We start from the raw sequence: 22,463 nt of genomic DNA, 5'->3' as shown, positions 1-22,463 counted from the left end.
TACCCATTTCCTCTTGTTCTATCACCCATCACTAATGTAAAGAGCCCTTCCCCCATCACCCCACCATCCCTTCTCAAGTATTTGTAGGCTGTAATCAGGTCTCCCCTCAGCCTCCTCTTCTCCAGGCTAAACAGCCCCAACTCCCTCAGCCGCTCTCCATAAGTTTTATTTTCCAGCCCCTTCACCAGTTTAGTCGCCCTTCTTTGGACTCGCTCCAGGAGCTCAATATCTCTCTTAAAGCGAGGGGCCCAAAACTGGACCCAATATTCCAGGTGTGGCCTCACCAGTGCTGAGTACAGGGGCAGGATCACTTCCCTGTTCCTGCTGGTCACACTATTCTTGATACACGCCAGTATCCCATTGGCCTTTTTGGCCACCTGGGCACACTGCTGGCTCATATCAAGCCAGTAGTCAACCAACACCCTCAGGTCCTTCTCCGCCAGGCAGCTCTCCAGCCACTCTTCCCCAAGCCTGTAGCGATGCTTGGGGTTTTTATACCCCAAGTGAAGGACTCTGCACTTGGCCTTATTAAATCTCATGCCATTGGCCTCAGCCCAACGACCCAGTCTGTTCAAATCCCTCTGAAGGGCCTCCCTACCCTCGAGCAGATCGACACAGCCTCCCAGCTTGGTGTTGTCCACAAACTTACTGAGGGTACATTCAATCCCCTCATCCAGGTCATTGATAAAGATGTTAAACAGAACTGGACCCAGCACTGAGCCCTGGGGAACCCCACTGGTGACCGGCCTCCAGCCGGATTTAGCCCCATTTACCATCACTCTTTGGGCCCGGCCATCCAGCCAGTTTTTAACCCAAAGGAGGGTGTGCCTATCCAGGCCAGCAGTAACCAGTTTCTCAACCAGAACACTATGAGAGACTGTATCAAAGGCTTTACTGAGGTCAAGGAAAACTACATCCACAGCCCTTCCCTCGTCAACCAGGCGGGTCACCCTGTCATAGAAGGTGATCAGGTTTGATTGGCAAGACCTGCCTTTCATAAACCCATGTTGACTGGGCCTGATCACCCGGTTAACCTGTACGTGCTCATTAATAGCACTCAGGATAACCTGTTCCATGACTTTGCCCGTCACCGAGGTCAGACTGACAGGCCTGTAGTTCCCCGGATCCTCCTTCTGCCCTTTTTTGTAAATGGGGTAACATCCAGCAGCCTTCAGTCCAGCGGAACTTCCCCAGTGAGCCAAGACTGCCCAAAGATAATGGACAGGGGTTTGGCAATGACATCCGCCAGCTCTCTCAGGACTCTCGGGTGGATGCCATCAGGCCCCATAGACTTGTGGGCATCCAGTTGGCAAAGCAGACCCTTGACCTGTTCCTCTTGGATCACAGGAGCTTCGATTTGCTCTCCCTCCCTGCTCTCAGACACCAAAGGCCAGCTCACCTGGGAACTACTAACCTTATTATTAAAGACTGAGGCAAAGAAGGCATTAAGGACCTCAGCCTTGTCCTCATCCCTAGTGACTAACCTACCCCCTGTGTCCAGTAGGGGCTGGAGGTAATCTTTAGCCCTCCTTTTGTTATTAATGTATTTATAGAAGGACTTTTTGTTGTCCTTTACGGAGCAGGCTAGTCTAAGTTCCAGTTGGGCTTTTGCCCCCCTGATTATCTCCCTACATGCCCTAACTTCCTCCCTGTAGTCCTCCCTGGATGCCTGCCCATTCTTCCAAGACTTATAGACTTCCCTTTTTCTTTTGAGGTGTTCCCAAATCTCCTTGGTCATCCAAGCCAGTTTTCTACCCTGGCGACTCGATTTCCGGCACACAGGGACAGCTCGCTCCTGTGCCTCCAGAATTTCCTTTTTGAGGAGTAACCAGCCTTCCTGTGCTCCCTTACCCTTGAGAGCTGTCTCCCACTGGACTTTATTAACCAGACTTCTAAACAGTCCAAAGTCTGCTCTCCCAAAGTCCAGCTTGGCCGTTTTAGTGCTCTCCCTCCTAACTTCCCCTAGAATCGAGAATTCTATTATCTCATGGTCACTATGCTCAGGCATCCTCCAACCATCACATCTCCCACAAGACCTTCTCTGTTCACAAACAGCAGGTCTAGGGGAAATTAGGGGAATAATTATGACTATTATTTTCCCCTAGCACCTACACTAGTATTTTCTCACTAGATCAGGGAAAGTCTATGCCATGGCCAGCAACAGAAGACACCATCATACATACTCAGAAGACTGATTTCCTTCACAAACCTCAGCTTTTTGACCTCAACTGTTTCAATTATTAAAATGTCACTATAGCTGGGGAGGGTTGGGGTTTTTAATTATTTTTTTGAATATGTAGGAATGTCTTCTGTCTTTAGAAGAGGTGAATTCTTGCTGTATGTGCGTTTGTGTTTGTTTTTTAAAGACATAGTGATGCAAAGTCTTGATTAACACTATAGAGATCAAATTTGGGAAGATAACTTCCCTATAAAACTGAGATACTGAAAATCAAGAGTTAACATAGAAATAGGCATGCAACTTTCATATAATGGTGAGCATTCATAACTAACGTATGAAGTGCTACAATGATCTGGTTCACCTACTATCATATAGCTTCTCACTGATGCATGCTCCTCTTTTCCCTTCCCCACGACTGTATCGCTCATTATTTCTATCTTATCTAGGTAGAGAATTCAGTCAGTTACGATTATATCATTTTTAAAGAAAACTTGCAAGTTATTCTCACCAATAAAAAATACCTAAAAACATGCCCCATCTCAAAAAGCTTTCAGGTTACCGTTCTGTAACCAGAAATAGCACGAGACAGGAAGTTAAGGACAAAAGTTTCATTTTTTGAGAGTTTTAGAATAATAGATCTCAATTCACAGTGACGTTACTTCAAACAAATCAAAAATTCAAAATAAAACATGAGACATGAAGTCTCCCCCAAGCGTTCCTTCAAATTCATTACATCTTTCCCCAGCAAGCGCATCAGCTTCAGCTCATTTATGTCACCTGCACATCAACAAACCTGTGTATGAAACAAAAGGATATGGGTACTAGTCAAAGAGAATTGTTTGCTCCGGTACAGCTGCGGATTTAAAAACTGCTATCCTTGTCTTCAGGAAGCCTGGTAGAGCTGAACTGTAGCGAGTTGTCATCTCAAGACTGCTACCTGCTATCAAACCCTTTCTATGTGAAATTCCGTGAGGCATGTTTGAGTGACAGTTTGCTTAAGCCAATTTAACTGTAAGCACTGGCATGGACTAATCTATTTACTGCTATGGTAACTGGCACACCTGGTAGCCCACAATCAGTGAGCCAATTTGGTTCTGAAAACACTGCAGCTGCATTCATATGACATTACATTTATTTAACCTCCTAGGCCTTGCTAAAAGGTACACCACCACGCGAACAGAGATATGGTGCTTCCAGGCTCAATACGGCACACTCAAAATGTCCTGCCTGCATTTCTCTACTCACAATGTAACTTCTCAGATTAAGAGACAACCATGACTATCAGCTTGGCACAGTGACCACAAACCTTACAGCCACAAAAGATTCAGGAAACCTGAAACCTGTAAGAGGAAACACAATTGTTCATAATAAAAGGAAATACTAATAATGTTTTCAAATGAAATCCTGTAGCAAGGTATAAAGATGCTTTTGGACAAACCAACCAGCACACAGCCTGGATCCTGCAAACACGTGTACGCTTTGCTTTACCACAAATAGGCAGTCCTGTTAATTCAGGGCTGCTCCCAGTAATAACATTAAGCACTTGTGAATTTTTTCAGGATAATGTCAAAATTCTCTGTTGCACACAACATTTTTAATGAAGTGCCTGCTGGTTTATTTTTCATCCATAATTCTTTGAGCGTCAGATAGTAATAATGTAACTACCCTCAGTAAATAGTTCCCATAGCAAATGTGACAGTAGGTGGCCAAAATAGTACTGCCAAGACAACAAATACTCGAATTCAAAATTAAAATCTTAAGGGGGGGGGAAAAAAAAAAACACACCACCAAAAAGCCATCTGCAACAATCTTCTAATTAAACAGATTTGTTTGATATCATAATAAGGGCCATAGGGATACAAACCTTTCATCTGACTAAAGAAAAAATGCTTTGCCCTTATGGTACAAGAAAATTCTGACCTATTTCTGTAGCACATCATCTTCCCCCCCCAAAAAAAAAAGATCCCAGTAGCTGAACTTTAAATAAGCCATATAAACATTTACTTCATCCTAGTTTTCTGAAGTTAACATATTTAGAAATGTTCTAAAAAAGAAACATGAGATAAATACAGAACATTGATTGGTGGAATTATTTTAGCATATTTCAATCTTCACCAAAATCCTTATTCAGCTCACCTCATTAATCTAAAAAAATGTAGTACAGCTACTTAATTGGGTAAAATCCTTCAACCCACCTCAGAGGGCCTTAAACTTCCTCACCACTTTGGCTTTAATATAAAGCATTTTTGCTTTATATTAAATGAATTTCAAAGCAGCTGGACAACAGGTATTTTTTCCTAACTTGAGGAAGTTTTAAGACCTCAGGTACTTATTCCTCCATGCGACCTCATATCCTATTCATGCTTGAATGGGATACTCACACATCCAAGGCAAGTGCTCTAAGATATTTACTACTTTAAAGAAAAATATGCGATTTCTACTGCTTGAGAAGATCTACTTTATCTATTCAACTGGCCTCTCAAGTTGCTCATCTCAGAGAGGCAAAGGACAGACTGGAACGTGAGACCTTCATGCTCACAGTTTTTGGCTATTCTAACCCTATTCTTTCTAGTCTTCATGGGAATTTCACTTGTTACTGAAGAAGCCTTCCCCTGCAAGCCCTTTGTCAAAAGCAGTATATTTTCACAAAAGTGTTTTTGTTTGATATGCCAGTTGTCTTTGAAACAACAAAGCAAACACTGACATCCCAGCAAATTCTAAACTTCACTCTCTAAAAACACACCAAGGAACTAGATGAAATACAGAGCCAAGGGGGTGGGGGAGAATCCATTCTTTAGTAAACAACCTGTCCCACACATTTCCTAGACTTATTTCCACTACAAGAGAGAATAAAAAAGATTGTTGTAAAACCCTTCTAGAGCTTTGTAATTTGCTTCAATAATGACAGTAACCCCTTTAGGATACTCTCCTGCAGATGACTCTGGATTTCCAACTCAGAGTATACTCTGTGAAGAGTCATTATCCTGTCTAATTGAGTGAAGGAAAGCAACTGCCACAAGGACATAAGAGCTGTTTCTCTTCTATGTTTGCTTGTAATAATCAAACTGTTGCAGCAGAATATTATACAGCATGCTGGTTCAATTCTCTAATCATTCTAACCTTCAGAATTGTTAAGAATTCCAGTAACTTCTTAGAACAAGGTTCCCCTTGCCATCTTAAAGTCTCAGGGTTCAATACTTCCCTAACAGAGCTCAATATTCAGAAGTACAAACTGCATAAAAGGTGTTGCTAATTTTGAAGAGGAAGTAGTTTATAGATTCTATTATCCATATTAAGACTGTCTTAATCTCTAAAAGATGGAGTGCTTGATTTCAGGGAGCATCAGAATCTGTTATGAAAACACTCACATGACAATACAGATTTGTATGTTTGTTTGTTACAGAATTAAGAAGGTATATCCTTATAGTTGTCTAAACCAACTACACATAAAGAAAAACCAAAAATCTGAGGTTTTTTGTAATATGATTCAAGTACATAATCTTTTAGAAAAATGATTGCATATTCAGTTTCCTACCAGAACTGTCATCAGATGAACTACTTTCACCATCAGGAAGTGACAGAGGATTTGTCTCGGTAACAAATTTGCCCAGCATTAGACAGCAAGGTAGAGCAAGCCCACTATGAAATCCTATGCTTGACCCTGTATAGTTCCATTTAGTTGAGCACTAGTGCAACCAAGGTGAGACTGTTACATCCAAGGGGCTAATTCACAGCATATTTACCTGGCAAATCCAGAAAATGTGTTGCAGCAACCCAGAAGAAAGCATATTTTTCTCTTTATTCCATCCTTCCACAATAACAAGTTACTTAGTAATAGCACTGAGACAAGTTTTAAACCATTCCAGACAGTGCCAAGTACCAGTATGGCCAGACAGATTTCTGCTTTGGCTGGACTGCTACCGCATGAGAGACTGGGAGAACACAGCGAAGGTCACAATCAGATTACCAGTCTGGCATCTGGCACACTTGATCTCCTGACCAAGGCATATTTCGGCCAACTTCAGTGTGCAAATAGGAAATAAAAGATGCAAAGTATTACCACTGCAGAATCTCCACATACAGACCAGACTTCATCCCACAGGACAGAACCAGACAGGTTACATTTGCAAAGGATGACCTAGGATAAGTTTCCACCAAAGCCATAGCTTCAGCACGAGGTAGTAGACTTTGGCGGAAACATACTGCTTTGACCCTCCCTTGCCAGCATCCCTGAATAAAGAGCAAACACAGTTACAACCGCCAACTGCAACAGGCCATTACAACCTCGGGTGAAACGGGCCTGGCGCTGAAAAGTCGGTTGTCATTGCTGCATTGATGGATTTGCAGCATTAGTCTGGTTTATCAAGACGACATAAGCACTGAGGCATTTAGGTAACCAGCTCTGAATAACAAAGGTCGCAAACAGTCCCCAGAGAGCACACCGTTTAGTCCTGAAATTAAGATGAGATGTTACAAGGATTTGGGGATGTCTACATTTTGACCGTGTACTTCAGAGAAAGCTTCTCAGGTTGTATAATAAGTATTTACAAGGACTCTCAGAAATTTTTGATGGGCTGAACTGAGATGAGCTGGCTGTCTGAATCAACAGGGAAAAGTTCAAGACTTATTTCTGGCATGTCGACACCGAATGGTCCACTTCAAAGCCCTATTTTGTCCGAATTCTTCCTCCATAGTCATGCAAGTCTACAGTAAATTTTTCATTTAGAGTTAACTATTAAGTTTTCTGAGGAAAAGAAATATATCTTGGAACAGTATTTGACCTTAATGACATTTCTGTTTATTTAAAGAACACTGTTACTGATGTACATATGTCACTAAGATCTATTTGCAAGTCTATCGATATGAAAAATTAAAATCCAATTATCTTTCCTTACTGACTGAACACACTAACCAGAAGGAAGGACTTCTTGTCTGGCTTCATATGTAAGTTATTTCTTAAGACAGAATAATTCCTCCATCTGGTCTGCCCCCTACATAAAATCTGATATTATATCTCAGAAGACATGTTTATTCCAGAAGTCATCTTCAAACAGACAATTTGAGTGTACATCTGGAGAAATCCTCAAGTTTCCCAACCCCATCAAGAACTGATTTATAAGATAGTATTAAAGTCTGAATTTATTCTTTGTGAAGTGCTTTGTTTTTTTTAACCTCAGGACATCTTTCCAAGTGTTTTTTAACAACTATTTTTTGAGGGAACGGCAAGTCATTCAGCTTCCACGTGAGATTTTCAGAAGAACCTTCTTAACTATCTTAGCATGTTTTTATGAACCTGCATGAAGATTTATTGCTATAAATGCAGCTACTCTACCCCAGAAGATCTGAGATATAGGAATTGTACCTCCTCCCAAAACATGCAACACATTGCACTGCTGAACTCCCTAATGGAGGCCTCTGGCTCTGAGAGGAGGAACACAGGTGTAAGCCACATAAATGGAAAACACAACACAGCCTATCACTATAAAATTAAATTTTGCACTGGAAGCACCATGAAGCAGCCTGATTTTCCACTGGCCTTAGCAGTAATGATTTGCACCCTGAATTCAGAGTGTATGAAGACTCGACATCCCCCAAGTCTCTTTTACCAGTGTAAGCAAACATACTAGCTAACTCTAAAAAGTGAAAAAACCCACAAAACAGTCTAAGCTTCAGTATCAGGTATTCACTTAATGCATAAGCTATAAAGAGTTAACTACTACTTTTAGAATCTAAAATTTCAAGATATTTTACATTGTGCAGTACAAAAAAAAGTATCTTCTGCATTAAAAACCACAGCTATCATTGCTAGCGAAACCTTACCCAAAAGCTTGAATCCTTTAACAGCAAAGACCTGACACCAAGAGAAGCAACATTTGAACTTCACAGTTTACACATACTCTTCTTCTGACAAATGCCAGACAATATCAGCCAAACAGAGTCGCCATATTCTGAATAGTTAGAGAAGCAGAACACTAGAAGCCAAGATACCAATATGCCTTCTAAAAGCCAGACAAAATCATTTCCATTTGGCTTCTTTTCCTGTGTCCTGGAAAGGACAGTAGCAATAAAAATATCAGAATTAAGCTTCTCTTACAGAGCACTATTTATACGTTAATTTCTAGGTAAATATAAGCAACTGTTATAAACATACCGGCTGTGTTTGTTTTTTTAAAATGTTTCCAAAACCTTTTCTGTAACACAAGTGGGAAGGACAGAACAGACACATATGAAGTCAGGGCAAATATCAAAAGCAATCTTGTCCTGATAAGGACTTATCTTTATAATATGACAAGCTCCAGAAAACATTAAGTGCATGGCAGCTGCCAATTATTTATTACTGTTAGACAGACGCAAGCTTGCACTCAGCATTAATTTGAAATTCAGAGAAATAGAAAGTTTAAGAAAAGCTTCTTCCTCTCTTCAGTCTTTCTTCTACATGGAAATCAGTGCAAATCTAGATTAGAACTAAAATTTCAATAAATGGAAAATCCAAACAAACAGTTTAATCTGAGTGGAATGTGCTGCTGGCAAACAGGCTGCATTTTAAAGCTAAAAGTTTTGTTGCACCAAAACACGAAGAACAGTGGAGGCTCAGCAACAAGCTGCAATGGAAAAAAATATCTTTCAGAAAAGAGGTTCCTCTCCTCCTTCAAAAAAACACAAAAGCACACAGGAAGGGCTTTAGAGCTTCAAGTAAGTTTCCATTTCAAGTTTGTTCCTCCTCTGAACACATATCATAGTATTCCATGTTTACTCTCTAGGACTTAAGGAATCCTTCACTAAAATACCTCTTTTGGAAGAACTGTTTAAGACCAATTCAATAGCAAGCAAGAATATCCCAGGGAGGAAAATTTAACTAAGGTTGTTCACACTTAGAGTCTCAAAATTTAGGCTCACAGAGCCAGTCAGATATTTAGGTAGACAAAGGACTTGCCTGGAAAGACCTGCAACTGAGAAAAATCTTACTGCTGACTCCAGAAAGCACAGAAAAGTGAAGAAAAGTTACAATGTCTAATTAATTTACAGTAAAAAACAATCACGTTTGCAGAAGCACTGTGCTTTACTTTAGCACAATGCCTGGATTGAAAGTAAATTCCTGTAGTTGCACAGAAGGAAAACTTATATCCAGCTACATGACATATGTAGCAGTATGTGTTCTAGCATCACCTTTATTTTTAAGATACCAGCCCAATGCATTTTGGGGTCACATTCAGGCACTAGTACACAACACTGGGTGATACTTTTGACCCAAAATGACTTGAAAGAACAAGTTTGGTTTCTACATAAAGCTGGAGTAAGTAAAATGATTAATTGTTTACTAGGTTTAACTAGAACTAAACCAGTTCACCTTCTCAATCCAACTTTTGGCAGCAATCTAACCTAAGCTTTCCAGAAGAAAACCCAAAGAAAAATAAACTCAAAGTCATTCAAAACACCAAGAAAGCGGTAAATGAGAAAAACCACCACTTACTTTTTGGATTTAATTCATGTATGTAGGTCCAAGTGAAGATTTCCATGTTTCACTTGATTTCTGGAGAGAGAGCTAAGCTTCCCACCCCCTTAAACTGTAAACAACTTACTGGAATAGAAAACCATACTGACAGCAAAACATATTTTTGGAAATTTAAACACTCAGTATCCACAGGAAAATATACTCAAGCTTTCAAAACTATTTTTCTGTCCCACAATGGTATATTCAGTAGTTTTCCACTATGTTTATTTTAAAAGGAGAAACCCTGACCTGAAGAAAAAGTCAAGAGTAAGATGACAAAACAGCAAGTATTTCCTCAATGCTCATTTTGCACTTGTCACAGTAAGATGTGATTTTCTTTTAAACAATGTACTTTGGTTGAGCCAATGGAAGATGTATTGTTTTACATAACCTAGGAGTCCATACCTCTTTTTTACTTAATAGTTTGCATATTATATGCTAATTTCTAAACCTTTCCAAATTTTTAGTGCTTTTTGCTTTGATTGAGCATCTCAAGATGCATAAAATTTCTCCATATGTGAGCAAAAAAGCATCCAAATGCATGCCAACACCCCAAAATGAAGACAGATATTTACATATCAAATGAGGAAAACAAATTGTAGGATTTTATTTTTTTAAAGAAAATAGAAATAAATTTGCTTTTTGGCAACTGAAAGCAGAGCAGAACTTTTAGCAAAATCAATGCAGAGAGGGGAAGGATCACTGCTACCCATACACCATTAGCATCAGAGTGAGAAGAATAATTTAAGATAAAGGACTAAGTTGACACTAGAACACATGGGTGTAGACTGGAAAGGATCATCTCCAGCTATGATGCTAAAAGAACAGTCAACTTCTAGAATTACCTCTCGAAAGAGAAGCAGAAGCAAAAAAAGAAAAAAATCTAAAACAGAGCTCATGTGACTTAGCAACTGCTAGATCAGGAGAACAGATGCTGTTATTTACAGAATGCATTCAAGCTGAAGCATTTCTGGTTTCTACAGATCTCTAGATACTAGCTCCTCTGAAAAAAAAAAATAAAATCAGGAAACAAACCTGTTCTTATGTAAGCCAGCAATGCACTCCTTATGGTTGCTTACCTCATTAGTAAAAAATAAGAGATGAGGAAATGTTTGTGTTCAATTTCTTCAGTTTAATGCATTTCAATGCAGTCAAAAAAAAAAAATGAAGCCAATATTATCAAATGTATGCTTCACTCTTCACTTCTTTTGAAAATAAAAATTTTAGTTATGATGTCCTGAAAGAAATCAATTCAGCAGAATCAGTAAACCCATAAATTTACAGATCAAGTTGTCCCAAACAATTATAAGAAAAAGCTGAATACACAAAGCTCATTTCCATACAAGGATAGCATACAGCTAGCATGGAAAATTATGGAAATGCTCCTCCAAATACAGAAACAGCATTTGAAGTGACCCAGCTATCCTACTTTACATCACTTTGAGAACCTCCACTGTTTTCAAGCCACTCTTTATTGCAGCCAAAGACATTCTCAGGGTCAGGCAATTCTGCAATTGACAAGCTCAACAAAAGAAAATTCCCCTTCCTCTCTCTCAACAAACAGTGTGAAGCCTGCAGAAAGGAGGCAAGTAGGCTGAAGGAGGGAGTCAGACAAGGCAAACTAAGGACTACTGACAATTTAAGTTTTCTAAAAAAATATGTTCACACCCCAGCTCAGAACATTCCCTGACAACTGAAGATTAAGTCTTCTCCCTTAACTTCTCCAGGCAGCCTCACCACACACGTGATACAGACCCGACATGATGTTTACGATAAGTACTGTGGAGGCACAGCTCTTTTCGTAGGCTAGCAGAAGCTGTAAATGAGACTAATCATGTAAGTGCATCATGTCATTACTTCGGTATCTCTCCCAATATTGGGAAGAGCGAGAGTATCTGAACACCACAAAAAGAGCCCTAACAGAGAAATGTTTTCTCAACTAGCAATCTGGCGAAGTGACATGTGGCTTTTGAAGGGAGCACCCTACAATACATAATTAAACCCATTCCACTTAATGGCTGGAAGAGACAGAACATACTTTTGGTCTGAAGTTAACTCAAAAAAATAGGATGTTTTCATTCTCTTTACATAAGAGCACTATGGGAAACAGAAACCGATTTGGGTATTGGCATCGTGCAAGGAGACTAGTCAGCTTCCAGATGGATCAGACTTGCCACCACCAGTGAGGATATTATATTAAAATTTGTAGGCTTGAACAGACTATAAATTTCATCTGAGACACCTTTTCATGGTGACTGACCAATTGCAAGCATCACAGGGGAACATCACTATTATGCAGTAGGACACAGTCAAATTAAGTCAGACAAAAGAGATCCCACAACCTCACAGATCTGCCTAGCTACAGATTTCAAAGTTCACAAGAGGAAGTTACTTCTGTTGTGCAGGAAGGCTAAAAAGACTGAAGACAAAGTTATGAAGTCATTTATCGAAGATAACACCAAAAGTGGATTAAAGATTTGGAAAGCTTGCCAGTCTCTTGTAATACGAGTCATCAGGACAAACCATTTGAGAGCAAGGAGCAAATCTGAGTTTCACTCTTAGTACTCTTAACAAGCATGCACCGAAGAGCTCAGACATAATACACACACGCAAAGCAAAAAGAAAGTGAAGTCTATTGTGAGAAAAATCTAGCAATGGAACAGAAAAGTAACTCCTATTTTATCCTTTATGGACATACATAGGGAAACCACTACTTCCTCTCCTGGCAGAGGCTTTATTTGTCTCACACACTGTGCTGATGGAAGAGGACAGGATGCCTGCTCCGGCTGTAACTAGAAATCTTCCCATCCTTTCTGGAAGCTCATTTAATTTAAACCTGTAAAATTATTTTGCCAGGATTTGGAAAGGTAAGGGTATTCCACTCCACGTCCCCTACCAAGCAAGTCTAGATCACCAAAGGTTTGGATTGGACTAGATGATCCTTTGAGGTCCCTTCTAATCCCTAACATTGTGTGAAAGGTTGGAATATGAGAGGATATATATTGGGTTGCTGACACGAGTCCTCTCTTCTTATGTGCCATACAGCCCTCTGCAAACCATGGGATTCTGTTACATTTGTCCACTAGAGCAGTAGGCCGAAGAAAACAAGGAGGTACTCAAAGTCCTCCCAAGCGCACTTGCTGCTTTTCAGTAAGAGACAGAGGTTCCAGACCACCAGTTCCAGTGCTACCTATCTGGTAAATACTGCCTTGGAGATCAAAGGGAAAGCGCTCAGAGGGTACCCCTCTCCAAGCAGTTACCAACACAAAACACAGAAAAAGAGGCTGGAAGGAAAAATCGTCCCTTTAGTAATGTTCTGCCTTTCCCAGGGAGAGATCAAATAAGGATATCACTCCTGCCTGATGTTTAAGAACAGTTTAGATGAAGAGTTCTAGTTATAAACATGACTGGATAGTCTATGCCATTGCTTTACTATCATAATCCCTGAAATCTTCCCTCAAATGTCTAACTCAAGTCTTGCTGGAATTTAGATCAACTGACCATTCATTCCAGCTCACGTTTCCTTTCTTTTTGCAGCAGTCTCTTCATCCCCTCCATCCCCCATTTATTAGGGAACATACTGTCTTAGCCTCCTTTTTAGCTGACCAATTTCTTCAAGTTTTCTTCACTAAAAAATCAGAGGTCTAGAAGAATACAACACAAGCTCCCACAAACTATTAACATAACTTTAAATTCTATGGCTGCTCTCCAATAGTCTCCTTCCCAGCTTGTAATCTGCAATTCAACAAGCACAAAACTTTGTTAATCAAGATTGTGCTGGACAGGACTTTGCAGAATCTGTACCAAGTACTTGCCACCTGACCTTGCTCACCTCCTGGGGATGATTTTCCAGCTTATTTTACTCACTGCACAGTAGTTTCTACATCATTCTCATTAACAAGCTAGGGAATTATGTGAATATTGAGGGCTCCAGTATATCAACATATTAACATCATAACATCTCTCTGCACCAGAAGGCCTGTTACTCCATTATAGAAGAAGCAGAAATGCTGGATTTAAAATAATTTTATCCTGGCTAAGTCTGTTTGGGCTGTTGCTCAACTTTTTCTAGGCGCTAAAAATGTGTTTCATCACTGCTCCAGTATTTCTCCTTTGCGCTAAAGTTAAAATCCACCAGTTTCCTCTTCATCCCATCCCACTTAGCCGATACTGAAAAGGTGTGCACCATTATTCTTTTTGAGTCTGCTACTTCCAGGTCTGAGATTGCTTCAGCTAGCTGGTTTAGGTTGTTTTTTTTTTTGTTTTTTTTTTTTTTTTTTTAAAGAACCTCAGAATGAATTTCATCAGGCCCTACCAGATTGAAAATCTGTTGCTTATCCAAGCAACCTACAGTTTTTTTCCCCTGCTGGTCTAGGACAATTACTATTTACATTTTTATCATGGCTATTAACTACACTGGCTGGATTAACCATTTCTGAGAATCATAGAATCGTTAGGGCTGGAAGGGACCTTCAAAGGTCATCTAGTCCAACCCCCCTGCAAGGAACAGGGATATCTCCAACTAGATCAGGTTGCTCAGGGCCTCATCCAACCGGGCCTTGAACGTCTCCAGGGATGGAGCATCCACCACCTCTCTGGGCAACCTGTTCCAGTGTTCTACAACTCTCATGGTAAAAAATTTTTTCCTAATATCCAACCTGAATCTACCTCCCTCTATTTTAAAACCATTACCCCTTGTCCTATCACAACTGGCCCTCCTGAACAGCCTCTCCCCATCTTTCTTGTAGGCCCCCTTGAAGTACTGGAAGACTGCTATAAGGTCACCCCGGAGCCTCCTCTTCTCCAGGCTGAACAGCCCCAACTCTTTCAGCCTGTCCTCATAGGAAAGGTGCTCCAGCCCTCTTATCATCTTCGTGGCCCTCCTCTGGACCCTCTCCAACTGGTCCATGTCCTTCTTATGTTGAAGGAAATGAGAACATTTCAATCACCTCAGCATTATCTGTTAATCCATTAATCTATGCATCTTTTATTTCTTTCTTGCTTTCTTCCAATATCCCTTTCAGCTACACCTCATTATGTATTTGATTGTCCCAATTTTATTCATGCATCTCCATGCACTTTGTGTGCATTTTCAACAACATAGTTCTCCCTTTTCTGTGTTTCTTAAATTTACATCAATGAGGAGATCAATACAGAGTCATAGAATCATAGAATGCTTTGGGTTGGAAGGGACCTCAAAGATCATCTAGTTCCAACCCCCCTGCCATGAGCAGGGAAATCCTCCACTACACCAGGTTGCCCAAAGCCTCATCCAACCTGGCCTTGAACATCTCCAGGGATGGGGCATCCACAACTTCTCTGGGCAACCTGTTCCAGTACCTCACCACCCTCAATGTAAAGAATTTCTTTCTTATATCTAACCTAAATCTGCCCTCTTTCAGTTTAAATCCATTGCCCCTTGTCCTGTCACTACACACCCTTGTAAAAAGTCCCTCTCCAGCTTTCCTGTAGGCCCCCTTTAGGTACTGGAAAGCTACTATAAGATCACCCTGGAGCCTTCTCTTCTCCAGGCTGAACAGCCCCAAGTCTCTCAGCCTGTCTTCATAGCAGAGGTGCTCCAGACCTCGAATCATCTTCATGGCCCTCCTCTGGACCCGCTCCAGCAGCTCCATGTCCTTGTGTTGGGGACTCCAGAGCTGACCTCAGTATTCCAGGTTGGGTCTCACAAGAGCAGAGTAGAGGGGCAGAATCACCTCCCTCAATCTGATTGGACACTCAGTCCCACTGTCCATGTCTCCAACAAAGATGTTAAATAGCACTGGTCCCAGTACCGACCCCTGAGGAACACCACTCGTCACTGGCCTCCACGTGGACATTGAACCATTGACCACAATTCTTTGAGAGCAACCATCCAGCCAATTCCTTATCCACTGAGTGGTCCATCCATCAAAAACACGTCTTTCCAGTTTAGAGATAAGGATGTTGTGTGGGACAGTATCAAATGCTTTGGACAAGTCCAGGTAGACGATGTCAGTTGCTCTTCCCCTATCCATCAATGCTGTAACCTCATCATAGAAGGCCACCAAATTAGTCAGGCAGGATTTGCCCTGCCTGAAAAAAAAAAGAGTAAAGTTCTCTTTTTTTTAATTTTAATTATTAATTTTTCTCTTCAATGAAAGTGTGTGGTACTATTACATTACTTCTCAAAAAGTGTGTGGTACTATTACATTACTTCTTAAAGAGGTCAGGACCAGTTTCTTTATTCCTTCCCCCCAGTCAAGATTTACATGCCAAATTCTAAGCTTTTTGACATTTGTGGGTTTTATTCTGCTATTCTGTCATCTTTTATCCTACATAGGCTAATGTCTTGTCACTCCTGCAGAGCCTGCCTCCCATCTATGCATTCTTTGTTAATCTAAAAGACTGGTTTTATGAATTTAGATAGCTCAGCATAGCAGTATGTTCTGCTCAGTCTTTTCCAAAAGACATTGGATGGTTATGAGAGATTTTAACTGGCAAATCTCATACTTTCAATGATTCTTCTCCAGCTCTGACTTACACGTTGTATTTATACTCCAGTCACATAGATCTAATCGATCGGATTGAAGCTGGGCAGGACACTTTTAATGATCACATGTTAAGACCTTCCACTGCTGTTCATCCCCCACATATTCATGTTGGTGTGCAGACACCTAGCACACTAGGTGGGACAACGCACTATTCTGCAAGGTCAGAAGCAATACGCTATAAATACCTGCAAAATACTGCATATGCAAGAAGTCCTCAAAAAGCTATGATATATTTGGGGTTTTATCTCAAAAACCACTCATCAAATATTTTCACACACAAACATTCAAACTCTTTTTGCTTAGTTAAAGCACTGCAAACGAAATAACTTTAAAACATTTAAAAATATATATATTTGGTCAAAGTGAGTTTATCAACCTCTCTTTCATTAATAAAAGCAAGAAAGTCTAAATTAGAAAAGAGGGGATTAGTTTGCTGATACTGTCTGTAATAACTCTGCAAAAACAACTTGTCTAATCTAAATGAGAAATTAGATATATTCTCTTAGGCTAAAAAAAAAGTTATTAAATGTATATAACCTATAATAAGAAACTCATTATCCTGAATACCAGTCAAACCAACAGAAATTTACCTTAAGCAATAATCTATTTTTATAGATTCTGATACAAGCAATACTAATTATTAATAATAGTATTAATAATATTATTTATTAATATTTATTAACAGCAAAGAAGAAAGTTGCACACTTAGGATTCCACCATGTTTCAGAGGAATTTTTCTCCAGAGGACAAAAGAGAAAAAGACCATAACAAAGGCAGACTCAGAGGGATGCCATGCTGACACAGGCTGCTGCCAAGCCTGCAGCTTACACCAGCCATATAATGTATTCTACCAACTTGCTCCAGACACCAAGCTGCAAAAACACCAGCAGCACAGTTGCTCATACCTAAATATTTGTTAATTACCCCAACTGGCAAGAGGGCACTAGCCCCAGAAAGAAATAGCTATCAGACTGCATGGAAAATTCAAATTTTTGATTTCCTCACTGACCTATCATGGATGCAGGGCAGAAAGATGCAGAAAGCATATTTTCCAGTTCTCCATTTCATGGAGGGGGATGGGAACCAAAAAAACGATCTTGTGTTGGACCATCCCACAGGAGAGATAAAGAGGGCAGCAGGAGTTCCCTGGGGAACTTTTGGGTTCAAAATTGCCTTTTCCTGCCCTGGGCTCTATGTCCTTTAATAACTTGGCAGAGAATAAGGTTTAGACAGCATAAGAGTACATATTGCTGTGGACTTAAAGAAAGTTTTATATCCCAAAATAGGGAGATAAAGTAATACAAGTGAGTCCTTTGATACTGCTCTGAATAGGATTTCACATTTTTATAATGTTACTAAGCTATTTACCTTTAGAATCACTGCTGAAAGCCATGAGTTCTATGAGATAATTATATTTAATAGTTTGCTTTATCTGCCATCTTCATTGCAGAGATTTGAATAAAATTCCTCTTGGCCATTAAGTCAACAGAAAACCATTTCATGCCTGACAAAAGTTCAAAGCATCCAAAATGGAATACTTGGACTGGATTATTTCTTCCACAAACGCAGATCCAAATATTATAACAAGAATTTTCATTCATGAGTACAGCCATAAGAACTAAGACTTGCCACTCTATATTCATAGAATATAGAATACTTCTCTCTTAGATCCACTACCCAAAAAGAAAGTTACAAAAGCAGCTTTTAAAGATTTTCTTAAAGAAATATTGTATTTGATTTTATTTTAACTTGTTAAACTTATACTGCAGCTTGTGTGTGTACAATTGGTTTCATATCTATTCTATCTTTCATATTTTTCATATCTGTTATTACTAATCAAGCCAGCTACGACCATGGGATTTGAACTTGTACTTGCTGTATCAAGACGGACTTATTTTCTGCCAGAACTTTTAGGCCTATTTAAAAAAGTTAGTAACAAAGTTTCTAAACAAGGCTAATAGTTGAACATGCCAGTAACTTCATATATAAAAATCTAGAAAGAGTCATCAGATCATATATTCTGACCTCCTCCAAGACCTAGGTGAGAGATCACCACCTGTTTGGTCTTTGAATAGACTCTGATGAACTTGTGCTGGATAAAAGCAACCCTTAGCAGTACCTTCCAGTGACTCATCATTCTCACTGGTAATGGGCTCACTTCTCACTTGAATCTTTAACAGGGAAGATGCTCATGCAAAGGTGCCAGATTAAGTTTTCAACTTGAATATTAAGTCGAGTGGAGGGTTTGTTTAATTGGTTTGGGGTTTTTTTTAAAAAAAACAGTATACCTGTCAAGCCTTTCACATAGGCCATACGTTGTATTTATAGCTTTTACTGGCAAAATCCACTTTAAGAAAAACACCCTGTACAGCCCAAGCTGTATAAATTAGATTATACTGTATTTATCACATTGCACACTATTGAGAAGTAAGACAAAATAAAACAGAGCCTCTCTCAGGTTCAGTAATCTAAACCCAGAATTTCTTTGAACAAGTTCAAAGCAGGATAGAACAAAATGGAATCAGATACAAGTGCCTTTAAAATACATATATATTTTAATATATTATTATATATTGGTTTATATTTTTAAATATTTTAAATATATATATTTCCCCTCTACTAAGCCTGTTGATGTTCAGGGAGGAAAAGCACAATAGGCAGCTAACTCCATGCCACTCTCTCCCGGCCCCGTCCCACGACGGAGGTGGGGTCTGCCGTGCTTACCTGCACCTCGCCGAGGATCGCCTCGCTCTTCTCCCTCACGTCTGGGAAAGGGCAGCGCTTGGAGAGCATCAGCAGGCGGGCCAGCACCTCGCTCAGCCCGTCGCGGGCGGCTGGAACCAGGAGCCCGTCGGCGGCCCGCGTAAGCGGCACCGCCGCCACGGGAGCGATCGTCTCGCTCCGGCGGAGCACGGCTTGCCCGATGGTGTCCAAGGCGGCGGCGCGGGTGGCAGCGTCCCGGCTGCACAGCCCGTCCCAGCGCACCTCGCCTTCCCGTTCCTCCATGAAGAAGCCCGGCTGCTTCCCCACTGCCTCTTCAGCAGAGTCGAAGCGGCCGCCCCATGGCAGGTCCCCGGCAGCCGCCAACCCGCCCACAAAGACGACGAACGCGGCAGCGAGCGGAGAGACCGCTGCCTGCGCCGCATGGGGGGGACAGGGCAAGTGGGAGCTCCCTCAGCCCCGGCGGGCGTCCCCGCCAACCGCCGCCCACCGACGTGGGGGCTGCCGAGCGAGCAACGCCGCTAGGGCTTCGCCTCTCCCGGCGGGGAGCGGGGCAACCACCACCCCGCGGCGCCGGTAGCTCCTCCTCCCCGCCTCAGGCATGGAGGGAAGGGGACGGCCCCGACCCTGCCTCTCTGTCGCGGCGCGGGGCGGCTCCCCCAGCTCTCCCCGCCGGGACAGGGCAGAGCGCGGTCAAATCACCACAAAACCCCCGATGAACCCCTCAGCTGTGGGGAAGAGTAGGGGTAGGCGCCCACATGACGGACGCTCCCACCAGCCAATCGCCTTTCAGCACTCTCTACCGGCGGGCCAATCGCGGAGGGGCGCGGCAGCGCCAGGAGGGGGTGTTGGGATGTGTAGTCCGGCCGGAGGGCGGCCCTGCGCCCGCGGAGCAGAACTACGTGTCCCGCCAGGCAGCGCGCGGCACGGCGGGCGGGGCGGGGCGGGGCGGGGCGCCCGAGCGGAGCTGGCGCCTCCCGGTGCGGCGAAGACCCTGTCGCGGTTGCCCTCGCCTGAAGCTTCGTCTGCCGCCGTCAGCGCCCGGGGGCTCCGCGCCCCGCCGCGGGGTGCGGCCGAGGAAGGGCGAGAGACAGCGTTCGCTCCCTTTTCTGCACAAGTTTTTCCCGTGATGTTGTTGGTTTTTTGTTTGTGGGTGGGTTTTTTTTGTGTGTGTGTGTGTATTCCACAGCAACAGGTTATCAAAAGCAGATGGCTGGCAACAGCCGGGAATAAAGCAATTCCGGTAAGTGGGATTTGCTTCAGAAACTCGCATTGGCAAAAAAAAAAAAAAAAAAAAAATGAAGCACGCACGTGTTTTGAGCAACTGCAGAAGGCTCCTCAGAGACGCGCTCCGGCAGAAGCCTTTGATGTAGCCTAAGTAAACACGTCGGCAGAAAGGGAAATAAAACGTGGACGCAAGCGAAATACAGCAACTTCAACACTTGAAAATGAAAGGCGGGGAAAAAAATCCCTGGAATATTAAAATTGGGCAACAGTTCCGCCGTCTTTTTATCCAAGTTAATCCAAAATGGTTTTAATCCAAATTATGCTGGGGCTGATGAACCTGGAGAAGAGAAGGCTTGCGGGGGTCTTATCCGTGCATGTAAATACCTGAAGGGAGGGAGCAAAGAGGATGGAGCCAGGCTCTTCTCAGTGGCACCCAGTGACAGGACCAGAGACAGTGGGCACGAACGGAAACACAGGAGGCTCCTTCTGAACATCAGGAAACACTATTTCAGTGTGAGGGTGACCGAGCACTGGCACGGATTGTCCAGAGAAGTTGTGGAGTCTCCATCCTTGGAGATTTTCAAAAGCTACCTGGTCCTGGGCAACCGTCTCTAGGTGGTCCTGCATGAGCAGGGAGTTTGGACCAGATGGTCTCTAAAGATCCTTTCTAGCCTCAACCGTTCTGTGGTTAAGTGCAATCTGCCACCAAATGGGCTGGTGTTGCTATTTCCCTTGCATTTCCTGTGGGGTAAAAAAATGTACTTTTTCGATAATTTTCAGCCTACTCAGTTCCTTGATCCAGTTCCCCTCTTGGCAGAGAAGAGGAGAGGGAAACATGCAGACAAGAGCAGAACCACCCATTTGCAGCTGTCACGTTAAAGCAATCCTAAAACTACAATTTTGAGTACGCTGAAAGCCAAAAGAACGCTTACAAGTAAATCAGAAACAGGACATTGGGCCTATAGGGTCGTGCATAATTATTTTACATTTCGCATGTACACAGTTCCCTCTTTTGAAATTCAAACCCCAAAACTGAAGTTAAATGCAGAACGAGCTACTTGCGTACTACAGAAACTGCTTCTGAGTCCAGGAACAGAGCTTGGGCTGGCTTACCAACACCAGCTATCAACAGCTCTTTTATTTGTAAAGAGTCTGATTCCTTCATCTGACATTTCTTTTGTTTTCTGGCATGGTTTCTCTGGAGCTTGCAAAGTAAGTGTTATTCTATCATTACCTATACCTTTCAAGGAAGACCAATCTCTTTTTCCCATAAAATCCTTTCTACGAGGAGTCTGCGAACCATTGTTCGGCAGCGTGGACAGGCCTGGACTGCTTTGTGCAGCTGCTTCCTCTAGGCTTTTGGCACCCTAGTGAACAATATATCTACCAAAATCATCACTACCTGTAATAAATGTGAGTCTTGGCTTCTCTAAGCGCTCAAGGCCTCCACCCATTGTAACTGATGGGTTCAAAGAAAATAATTCTGCCAGTGCCTTTTATGTTTTCTTTTTCTTTTTTTTTTTTTTTTTTTCCCTCCTTACATTAGCTACCACTTCAGCTTCCCCTCTTGTTCTGTCATCACTCGTTGTGGTCTCTGGGTTTTCCTGTGAATAGGCATGTCACGTATGCTTGCTTTATTTCTATCTGCATTTTGATCTTCAGAAGCTGGAAGGATCTCATTTTTCCCGTGATAAGTTTGCACTTGCTAGTTGTCCCTGACAATGGCTGCACTCGTCCGAGATCGATAAAGCGAGCCAGAATCAGAACTGAAGCGTTGGTGTTAGACTTTGGTATGGCTATATTCCCACACCGAATGCTAAGATTGATTGAAAGTCACAGCACTGCCTTTTATCTTTTAGAAGTTGTTTTTTTCCACTGGCTGCAAATGAACTCTGGCTACAGGAAACAGATTGTGAAACTGGCTCCAGGGCCTAAACTTCAGATTTTCAGCCCTTTGTTTTATAGATTTTAATGTAGCGCTTTGGTAACAGAGATGAAGGTGGCTTTATTTTTTCCAAACCAAATCTCTGCAGTTTTCCGATACCAGGTCAAGCTTCTGTATATACTGCAAGACACTGTGGAAATCAAGGTCAAAGGCTACCAGCAGAATTAATCAGAGCCTGAAGTTAGAGGGATGTGTTTGTCTGATTTGTGTGTTCGCTGACTGAAGTTAATATGCTTGTTTTTGATCCCTAAAGAATGGATAAGAGAAAGGCAGAATTATGAAGGAAACAATCTGGCAGCTCATCCAGAATTACAGCATTTGAGTTTTTTAAATGATAAGCTGAAGAAAAACAAATTTGTGGCGGTTTTA

At 41.8% G+C, this 22,463-nt stretch overlaps 1 protein-coding gene across 2 annotated transcripts in view; it reads right to left on the bottom strand.

Annotated features, from left to right (window-relative positions):
• SESN1 (sestrin 1) overlaps positions 1–19,207 on the bottom strand; it is an 87,942-nt gene extending 68,735 nt beyond the window's left edge. For both annotated transcript variants that reach the window (XM_086608126.1, XM_086608127.1), the window contains exon 1: positions 18,926–19,207. In XM_086608126.1, the coding sequence (XP_086464252.1) occupies positions 18,926–19,207 (282 nt within the window). The remainder of the gene's footprint in view (positions 1–18,925) is intronic.
• Positions 19,208–22,463: the final 3,256 nt, after the last annotated feature.

Source organism: Tauraco erythrolophus, chromosome 2, assembly GCF_009769465.1.
Source record: "Tauraco erythrolophus isolate bTauEry1 chromosome 2, bTauEry1.pri, whole genome shotgun sequence".
Classification (NCBI taxonomy): domain Eukaryota; kingdom Metazoa; phylum Chordata; class Aves; order Musophagiformes; family Musophagidae; genus Tauraco; species Tauraco erythrolophus.
Note: the sequence above shows the minus strand (reverse complement) of the source record. Positions and strands in the feature narration are given on the sequence as shown.